Source organism: Clinocottus analis, unplaced genomic scaffold (assembly GCF_023055335.1).
Source record: "Clinocottus analis isolate CAN_PGR_092001 unplaced genomic scaffold, fCliAna1.0.p SCAF_25, whole genome shotgun sequence".
NCBI lineage: Eukaryota > Metazoa > Chordata > Actinopteri > Perciformes > Cottidae > Clinocottus > Clinocottus analis.
This window is the reverse complement of record NW_027175987.1, coordinates 2457759-2468043: the sequence shown is the minus strand read 5'-3', so window position 1 is coordinate 2468043 and position 10285 is coordinate 2457759. Positions and strand designations below refer to the sequence as shown.

The following is a 10285-nucleotide window of genomic DNA, read 5'->3' as shown; positions in this document are numbered from 1 at the left end:
ATGACTCACCTCAGGACTCCCCTGTCAGCCCTGCTGCTGGTTCTGGTTCTGGTTCTGTCCGTGTCGGAGCCTCTGAGCAGCTCCGAGAACAATGAAAATGAAGTCGTGAAACACACGGAGACGGAGCTCACCAAGAGCCAGGCCAGTGACCCAGGAAACCCGCCACGCCCAATAAAGAGATAAATCAGAAAAAGAGACAGACATCCTTGAGGCATCATGTGATGTGTATAAATGATGTCATGTGTTGGTCTCTCCTGTTTTTATAAGCAGGTGACTGAAAATGCCATCGGGAATCTCAGTGAGACGACACCGAGCCCCGTGCCTACCACAGGTGAGTTTTTTTTTCAACTTTTTCTTTATCTTCGTTTCTTTCCACCGTTACTCCTTCCGTTGCCATATTTCCCTTTTACATGAGCAGCTCCTTCGCCGACCACAGTTTCCCCGAGCCCCAGTCTCGCTCCCGAGTGTCAGGAAAACCAGGTGATGCTGGAGAACAGCACAGGCTGCGCTTGCCCGTCAGGAATGGCGAAGGACGGGGACAACTGTGCCTGTCCGCTGGGCTTCGCTCTGGAGCGGGCAGCAGGGTGCAAAGGTGAGAAGGGGGCGGAGTCAGCGACAGAACAAGTGTTTAGGTCAGTGGCTCTCAAACGTTTTCCGTCACGCCCCACTTTGGAGGAAGCAAAATGTTCGGGCCCCAAGAACTTTGAAACAAAATGGTCCAACTTTTTGAGAGTCTTCCATCCGTAGTAAGTAAACCAGATTGCTCCATCTGACAAAAACTCATAACATGAGCAATCACTTTATTAAAACAATGCAAATATGTTATACATGTGCAAAAAAATAACTAATATTTGGCAAAAAATTACTAAGTATTTTTTTTTTTAAATTAAGAATCTGCATCTCCGCCCCACCTGTAATACCTCCGCGCCCCACTAGAGGGTTGCGCCCCACAGTTTGAGAACCACTGGTTTACGTGAAGGCGCTGTGTGTAACATTGGAACATCAGGAAATCAATCAATAACAAACGTCATTACTGGACACAAATGAGGCGACAAAAAAATGGCGAAACTCTAAACTTACAGCTGTTTCATTAATAGAAAAGAATTCCTTGATAGCACCAGTCTTCAGAGGAAGGCCTTGTCTCAACTGTCACCCGCGGCTTTCCTCACAACGATTTTGCATTTGATATTTCAATGCCACGCTAAATGTTTCCCGCCGGCGGAGCAGTACAATTACGCGCCGGTGTTATGCGCCGAGTGGTTGCACCGAGCGATATCAGTTGGATGCAACATATTATCTTCTCTCTGTACTCAACAGACGTTGACGAGTGTGAAGTAGAGGGGCCGGGGCCGTGTGGTCCCCATGCCAGCTGCACTAACAGCCCCGGCTCTTACTCGTGCAGCTGTCGCCGTGGTTACCTGATGGGCGCTGGAGGCTGCCAGGGTTCGTCAACATCTGTGTGTGTGTGTGTGTGTGAGAGAGAAAGAGAGAGGGGGGCAGAGAAGATGTACTGAGTGTGCATGCGAGCGTGTCAAAAGGACAATCGATCATCTGTACCATTCTAGCCCCATGATGCACGGTCATGATGCATGCGCGCCGTATGGGTGTTCCAGATATAGACGAGTGTGCGCTGGCTGCGGTGACGGGCCTGCAGGCCTGCGAGGGTGACGCTGAATGCAGGAACACCCCTGGGTCCTTCACCTGCTCGTGCCCTTCCGGATATGTAATGGCTCTTAATGGAAAAAGCTGTGCAGGTGAGGCTGTTGACTGGGAAATGTGGGCCTCTGAAAAAAAAAAAAGTTTGTTCAGAAGCATTGTAGGACCTCGAGGCAAAATGTCTTCCCCGAGCACTCTTTGACAGGATGTTTGGTACCATTGCCGTATCCAAACAAGGCGTTTTGAAAAGCCCGACCTATTTATGGTCGGCGGTTTCTCTGCTCTGTAGACGTGGATGAGTGCAGCTTCGAGGAGCTGTGTCGCCGCGAGCTGGGGAACGTGTGCGTGAACACTCCCGGCAGCTATGTGTGCCAGTGTCGGCCGGGCTTCAGAGCGAAGGCTCCAGCCTGTGTTGGTAAGTCTGACTTTAATGCTCCACCACAGCTGGACGAGACGGATGTCCAGATTTGATCTGCTGTTGTGAGTTTCTCATCATACGCTCGAGTTCCTCCAGACTTAATAACTCCTGCTGACAGGAAGGAAGGCTTTAAAGGGATAGAGCGCGTTAATCTGCTGCTTTGCTGCTACTCTTTGTTTTCGTTCCCGCTCTTTCACCTTTCTTTTAATGACTCATTTCCTCTCTAGTCCTCTAAAATCTCCCCGAATGCTCTAGTAGCTTTCTTTTCTTTTCCATTTTTTTGTTTTTTTTACATCTCCCTTGTGCTTTTTCTTGATCTCTTCTGCACTTCTGGTCTCAGGTCCCGTGTGTCCAGACTACGCCGTGTGTCAAGGTATGATGCACTTCTTTCCATGCTGAACACATGCTGCTTGCTTTTGAAGGGGGTTAGGAAGTTGTCATGGTTGTCATGGTAAGACCCAAATTACCAGCAAAGTCTGGAGTGTGTGGAAAAGAGCATCTTTAATTAAGAGCTTCCTGTAATATCTTTATTTTTCACAATTACATTTTCTTTAAATCGATTTGGGAAAGTAATACATGTGTGTTGTAGGGGCAACATTTTGAAAAGACTTTAAAAAAAACTCCAGATTGCATTGCACAGACAACAGTTACCCAGCAATTAAAACGTTTTATTGCAAATGGTGTCACAGCAAGTGAGTGAAAAGTGAGTGCAGCGTTCTCTCTCTCTCTCTCTTTGTGCCTCGTCTCTGTCCCAGATGTGGATGAATGTGCAGAGAGTCCCGCGGTGTGTGACGGTCAGGGTGTGTGTGAGAACACGCTCGGGAGCTACAAGTGTGTTTGTCGACCAGGTTACCGGGGAAACGGCACACACTGCGAAGGTAAGCAATTAGCGCTGACGTCCCTCCATGGAAAACTCCCGTTTCCTGTCGACGGGGTCAGCTTCCTTGTGTGCGCGTGTTTTAATGCTTGCTGTTACGCCTGCCGTTAAAATGATCCCAAATGGCAGAATGATCATTGAATGGAAATGAACTGAATTCTTTTGATCCATTGTTTTATTTGTGTGTGTGTGTGTGTGTGTGTGCTCTCTTTCCAGATGAGAATGAGTGTGCGTCAGGTGGTCACGGGTGTGACTCCAACGCTCGTTGCGGCAACATCATTGGCTCCTATTTCTGCCAATGCTCCCAGGGCTTCAATGGAGACGGATACGCTTGTTTCGGTGGGTAAGCGGCGTGCCGTGTTCTTCCCACATCGCCAAGTGTCCACCAGCGATACTTCTGTCACGCAAACAATCCCTTATTTGCGCCAGCGGCCCTCGGGCACGCGGCACTCAGCAGACGCCTTGAGGACTGTCCTTGTCCACAGACGTCGACGAGTGTGCGGTGAACAACGGCCACTGTCAACACAACTGCTCCAACGGACCAGGAGGGTACCGCTGCCACTGTGACGCAGGCTACCAGCTGGACGAGGACGGACTCAACTGCACGGGTAAAACCATAGGCTGTGTATGCGATCTCTCATAATAACCGTCTAATATTGAATATATCGACATACAGCCCATGGGGAAAACAACCTGCCTCTTGTTAGCTTGGTCCTCTTTTGCACAAACCCCACTCCCCTGGCCCTCCAAGCTCGTTGAAACAAGTGCTGGAATGAATTGCAAATAGTGTGTGACTTCAGCCTGAATGAGCCCTCGCGGTACGCGGGGCCCCGCTGTGCCATTACGGAGGAGTTAACGAAATGTTTCTGATCTCCCAGATGTGGACGAGTGTCTGGCACTGAGTGGGACCTGCGAGCACATTTGCATCAACGCTCAGGGGTCTTTCCGGTGCTCCTGCAGGGCCGGCTACCAGCTGCACATTGATGGCCACACCTGTGTGGGTCAGTCACTCGCCCACACTCTTTCTATGTTTACCTCCTCATTCGAGTCGTTTTAAACAGGCGGATTGACTCAAACTGCCATGAATATGTCCTCTCACGTTGTCATTTTGAGTGTTTTGGTTTTGTGTGGGGGCATGAATATCGGCCCATACGTAAGTGGAAGCCCCTCGGGTCCCATTTTGGATTCAGACTGCCAGACTCTTTTAGGAATCGGTTGCCATGCAAAGATAAGCGTGTCCAAAACAAATGTTTACCTTGTGTTTCGATGTGTGTATGTGTGTGTGTGTGCTCAGACATTGATGAGTGTAAGCTCCAGGGTGGAGGCTGCTCTCACATCTGCACCAACTCTCCGGGAGGACACTCTTGCCACTGCCCTCCTCCTCTGCTGCTGGACACAGACAACCTCACCTGCAGCAGTATGTTTTACAGTGTGGACATCGCATTATTTTGAGTTGAAAAAAGAAATAAACAAATGATTTGCACTTATTTCAAATTGGGACACCTCACAAACAGCGAGTCAAACTGTTTTTTAAAGAAAAGTCCACACAACAAACTTTAGCACAACATATATATTCTAACTCTTAAACAACAGTTGCATTTTCAGAGAATCATACTTTTCCGATACATTTTTTTTGCCCGTTGCCCATAATTACAGCGGCAATGAATGATTATTTGTATTATAAAAGAATCTGCAGATGAAACTCTCAATTAATCCTCTTGCCTATTTTCTTACACTTGTGAGAAAATAGAGTAAAAATTCTATAAAATAAGTCAAAAAATAGCAGCACATTCCACAATTTAGAAACTGGAATCAGGGTCTTGACAGATGTATTAACTCATATTTTATAGAATTCGTATTCTATCGACACATGAATTTTTTTTTTAGCTCTGCCCGAAACATTTTCATGCTATGTAAACATCCAGTGTTAGACTGTATTTTCGCATTGAACAGACGTTACGACCTGCACGCTGAGGAACGGGGGCTGTGAACACGTGTGCTCAGTGAGGGCTGAGGGCCGGGTGCAGTGCAGCTGCCGGCCGGGCTGGAAGCTGGGCGAGAACCAGAGGAGCTGCGTGGGTGAGGCTTTCCCCTATTTGCAGAAGAAGTTTAATGAGATTTCACTTTTTTTTTTTTACATATTATGAAAATGAAATAACAACTTTGTTGAATCTATTGAAACCACCATACAAAGATTCCCCAGTGCGTCATTTTTTTTTAAACATGCAGTCCTGGAAAGATTTAAATGGCGACAATCAGCTTCTCATTCATTTTGTACTTGCCTGGCGGGACAAGTGCATTTAAAGCAAAAGCAATCACGGCAGCTGGTTTGAAAGAACGGTTGGGAATCGGATGACTGGTTCAGCCGTGGCCACGTTTTCTTGCATGATAAGCTTCCCTGATTTGTAAGCCCAAAAGCATATACCGGTAAACAGACTGCATAAAACAGATTGTTTTTGCGGTTTGATAACGTGCAACTGCGTACATGCCCTGCTGTCCTTTGTCACCAGATGTGAACGAGTGCGGGGACTTCACAAACGGAGGTTGTGAGCAGCTGTGCGTGAACTATCCGAGTGGGTTTAACTGCACCTGCAGGGTCGGGTACGAAGTCCGAACCGATGACCTCACCAAGTGCACGCGTGAGTCAAACATAAAAAGAAGAAGAAGAAAAAAGAAAATCATGAGGATTCTTGGCAGCAGTAGAAGCAAAAGGCTCAAATATTTCAATGAAATGATGCGTATTAACCTTTCTTCCATTCCAGCTGTGTGTAACCCTCACTGTCACAACTATGGCGTGTGTGTGGCCCCAAACAGCTGTGACTGTCCCCCAGGCTACCCTGGACTGGGCTGCTCAGGTACCAACCGTGGCTGTTGTACACGGACACCACGTATGGCATTGTGATGACACAGTTATCTGCTGTTGCTGTGAGACCTGGACGTATGTATTGTGTATTTCAGCCATGTGCTCCCCTCCCTGTGCCCATGGAGGTACCTGCATGCGCTGGAACAAGTGTGCGTGTCCTTCTGGCTGGACCGCAGCAGGCTGCCACACGGGTACGTCACCTCGGATGTTACTGAAGACTGACACACTTCTGGATAAGCAAGCACTTTGGAGAATATGTCTGTAATCACAAGGATATAATTACATTGAGCAAACAAAGCAGACTGTGCTCTCTCTCTCTCTCTCTCTCTCTCTCTCTCTCTCTCTCTCTCTCAGCTGTGTGTGAGCTGCCCTGCGCTAACGGTGGTCGTTGCGTGGGGCCCGATACCTGCCAGTGTCCCTCAGACTACACCGGGCCCCAGTGCCTCTTGCGTGAGTAACAAAACCACCAACAATGTGGCTTCAGTTACACCGAGCATGCAGGTGCTTCTGAGGGGGAGCTCGTCATTTCTTCCTCCTTCCCCTCCGAGCTTGTTAGCATCACTGGCTGCTAAAATGTGTCTTATACCATGAAGGAAAAACTAATAAGCAACGGGCAATTTAAGAAATGTCATCTTAAGATAACGTTATACCCCCAAGTGACATTTTTTTTCAACACAGACCTACTATTTCTGTGTGTGTGTGTGTGTGTGTGTGTGTGTTTTGCAGCCCTGTGCACTCCTGCCTGCCAAAACGGGGGGACGTGTGTGGACGTCAACAAATGCACTTGTGTCGGCGGATGGCAAGGAGCTCGTTGCCAGATAGGTGACAATACACCCACTATTTGTATCCATCCCTTGCTATACAATTCTAATACTAGGCGACATGCGTTGTCCATACACAACCCATGTTCAACCCGTGTTTCGAGAATTGTTCCCTACTTATTCTAATTTATGCAACCGCATTGCTTCTAATGGCTTTTACTCTGATGAGGAGCTGAATTTGTTGTCGGCCCCTCTGCACCCTTTTCACTCGCGGCGATTTTTAATTTGCTTCCATCAGGAAGGTTTTCCCGCCCCAGAGGAGTCACTAACTGATATATGAGGTTTCATAGTTCCATCAGCTATTGGGCTTTTTAAACCAAACGAGATTTGAGTCGTTACCGGCAGCTACGGATGCAACAGAGTTTTTCCGGCTTCTTCTTCTCTTTGCTGCTTTCTGGATGTTATGTTGGGTGACAACTAGAACAGTGATGTGGCCTTTTTTCTATTACTGTACCATTCAGTATTCATCATCATTGACGGTGTGTCTGAATGCCAAATTCCTTCTCAGGAGATAAGATATTTTATGTACAATACTTGTGGGTGGAAAGTTCAAAATCACAAATTGTGAACCAACAATGGTTTTATGGACTCACAATGTAAAATGTAAAGGAAAATGTAAAATGGATAGTTGAGTGTATACTGTATAACGAGGAAGTCAGCTTTGACTTATAACTATTTTTTGACATTGTATAGCCCGAGCAATTAATCAACAAATGTGTCAGATTAATCAGTTATGACCATAGTTAACGCAGCTATCGGCTCCAGGGAGATGTGTCACAAGCCAACAGTGTTGTGTACGCAGTTCTCCAGGCAGCCAGGTGGTGGAGCTGTGCACAGATTCTTGATCAGCTCTCATGTCTGAAGGCTAAAATTACCGTTTGTTGATCTTTCTTAAGGCTGCTGGACTTACATCTATCTACTAATAAGTGTTCAACATCACGGCTTATCGTGTAATCAATAATTGGGTGGATCTGGAATAACCGGAGAGAATTGCTTCCCTCCTCAGTGTCATGTTAGATACATTTAAAATAAACTTAGTTACATGGAAATAAAGAAAACACGGTCCAATATGCAATCCGGTTTGTCATGGCCACTGTCCCAGGTCACTGTTCACTGCATTTATTATGTTTTTAAAGCTCCTAATGGTTTGGGACTGGCCTACATTGCAGCCTCTCTGTCTTATATTCCTGATTTATGTACTATATTTAGTGTCATTCTTATTATTTTATATATTGTGTAATTTACTTTGTGTTAATGTGTTGCATTTTTTTCATTGTAAAGCACTTAAGCAACATCTCTTGTTTGAAAAGTGCTCAACAGCTAAAGTTATTATATTATGCTGACGTTCCAATGGAAATAATTGAACCAATTTCCCCAACTAAAACCACAGTAACAGATGCTCCGTGAACGTCTACCCTAAACTAAACTGTGCGTTGTCTTTTCTGTCTCCCTAAGAGCCGGTTCAGTGTCAGAAACCTTGTAAGAATGGTGGAGTGTGTGTGGGCCTCAATAGGTGCCGCTGCGCCAAAGGATTTACTGGAAGTCTCTGTGAAACGGGTAAGTGTGTGTGCATGCGTGGGTGTGTGTGTGCATAGGTGTGTGTGTGTGTTTAAAAGACCTTTCTATACTGTCACTTAGCATTAAGACTCTTGCTGTGTGTTGTTTCTACAGCGGTGACCACCCCCTGTGTGCCGCCCTGCCGCCACGGGGCCACATGCAGTCCTCACAACAGCTGCACCTGTCCAGAGGGCACGGCCGGCCTGCGCTGTGAGAGACTGTAAGTGTGAACGGCACCAAATGACACCAGCGTTTCTCTAATCTGTGGTCTGTCGACTGCCCTGCTATTTTTAGTGAAGGTTTGTGTACAGCGGTGTAAAGTGTCCAGCTATATCAAGACCCATGTGACGTATGACTGCACGGCGTCGTGTTGATCGTGCCGGTATGTAAATTCACACGGTAGCGCGCGCACGCGTCGACCTCAAATCCCCTCCGTTCAGACTGGTGTCACAGTTAAAAGCCACAATTCAGATGGTGCCGCTCTTTCATTCGGCTGTTACCGTTTGCAAAGTAACGTTTTCACGATAGTGGAACTTGCAATACTAAAGAAATGATGATACATTGTTGATAAAATGGGTGTCGGTTTGGTAGAGCCATGTGATTCAAATGAATATTATCACTTATTTCCACGGATGTGTGTTTGTGTGTGTCGTAGGACGTGTCCTGTGGTCACCATGGTGGTCAGTATGGCTCGAGCCGTACGGAAGGCATTCAAGGAGAGTTACATTGACCGATGTGGACCTCTGGGAGTTCAGCTTTGCACTAAATACAGGTGACCGGATTCCTTCTTCCATTCGTAGTCAGTAGTTTGAGGGTATTTGTTTGCAGGAGATGGGTGGAGTTTTATCAAAGGGATGTTTAGTTTACTTTTCAATGTGTACTTACTTGAATGGATTCGATTTCTAAATGGTGAGTCGAGTTCAGGATCAAACATTATGCAAGAGCTGTGTTACAGGTACATTAGTTTGTTCAGCGTATGTGAAGGTCAAGTTGGATCAGAGTATCATTCAAATGATATTAAATGCTTTGTTTCAGGATAAACCAGGTACGTGTGTACCTGCAGGCCTACAGGGTGGGCTACAAAATCCAGTGTCCAGAGAGGAAGGGCAGATGAGTCATGTGGTTTAAACGCTCCACGTCACGATGAAACATCCCCAACAGACAAGAAGTGAAACGAGGCGGGCTGCGAACTGTAACGTGGAGCTGAATTGTGGCGAGCCTCTACTTATCCTTTCTGTACACATCATGTTTACATTATATGAGAAATATTCCTCAATTTATCAAATGTCCAAAGGTCTTTTATTATTTCGTATGTGTGTATATGTCGATGAAAGTTAATAAACATGACTTTTTTGTAAACTCCATTTTCTTTTACAGTCTGGTTACTCTGGTCAATGATTGTCTGATAATAATGATACCTGTCAGTGTAAAGTCTTACAGAACTCGAGATAGTTATCGATAATAATAAAATGTCACACAAACGTTCACATTTCTGAGGTTGTATAACTCAATGGCAGTGTGCATATTCTTATCGCTGATGTCTGCCCTCTGACCCAGCACACAGGTTGATAACCTTTTGCCTCGTTTGCACTGCATTCCTGTCCGACTTTAATGTTTAAGTAGGGAAAAAGCTGTGATGTCACACACTTGGATAACAAAAAAAAGTCAAAAATGCTGTTGATAAAAATGGATGGACTATTTCTATCTTTCAGCCCTGACTCCCTCCTCGTCATCCCTCATTCCCTTCACCTGGTGCTCACGCCCGTCTCACCTGCAGCCCATTCCCTCGTTAGTCCCTCACTACTTAGGTCCCCTCACTTGCACCCGTCCTCTGTCAGATTGTCTTGTATTTTTCATGCCAAACTCTCAAACACTCATCTATCGACTGATTTCCTGTTGCCCACCCTGCCTGTCCCTGTTTGACCCCGCTATTCGTATCTCACTCTCTTCAAATTTCCCCATGCACATTAGACTGTAAATAGGCAGCACTTTGCTCAAACATTAACCACGACATGTTAAGGGGACACAATCAGGTTGTTGACTTCTTTTGCCCCAGAGTAGCCAAAAAATATGTCAAAATGAATAATCCGAAA

General features: G+C 46.1%; 1 protein-coding gene across 1 annotated transcript; it reads left to right on the top strand.

The window, feature by feature from the left end:
• si:ch211-221n20.8 (uncharacterized protein LOC100034409 homolog) lies at window positions 1–9402 on the top strand. Its single transcript, XM_068591115.1, has 21 exons — window positions 1–141; window positions 271–331; window positions 419–592; window positions 1318–1443; window positions 1614–1754; window positions 1946–2071; window positions 2830–2952; window positions 3168–3290; window positions 3437–3559; window positions 3830–3952; window positions 4246–4368; window positions 4905–5030; window positions 5462–5590; window positions 5714–5806; window positions 5910–6005; window positions 6169–6264; window positions 6541–6636; window positions 8091–8192; window positions 8307–8412; window positions 8848–8964; window positions 9228–9402. The coding sequence occupies exons 1-21, from the start codon at window positions 1–3 to the stop codon at window positions 9304–9306; spliced, it is 2424 nt and encodes an 807-aa protein (XP_068447216.1). The 3' UTR covers window positions 9307–9402.
• Window positions 9403–10285: the final 883 nt, after the last annotated feature.

Bases quoted from the DNA above. Each gene is read 5' to 3' on its own strand.
- si:ch211-221n20.8 (XM_068591115.1), top strand. From the start codon at position 1: ATGACTCACCTCAGGACTCCCCTGTCAGCCCTGCTGCTGGTTCTGGTT. The intron at 2,072-2,829 runs GTAAGTCTGACT...TCTCTGTCCCAG, and splicing joins GAAGGCTCCAGCCTGTGTTG to ATGTGGATGAATGTGCAGAG. The intron at 6,265-6,540 runs GTGAGTAACAAA...TGTGTTTTGCAG, and splicing joins CGGGCCCCAGTGCCTCTTGC to CCCTGTGCACTCCTGCCTGC.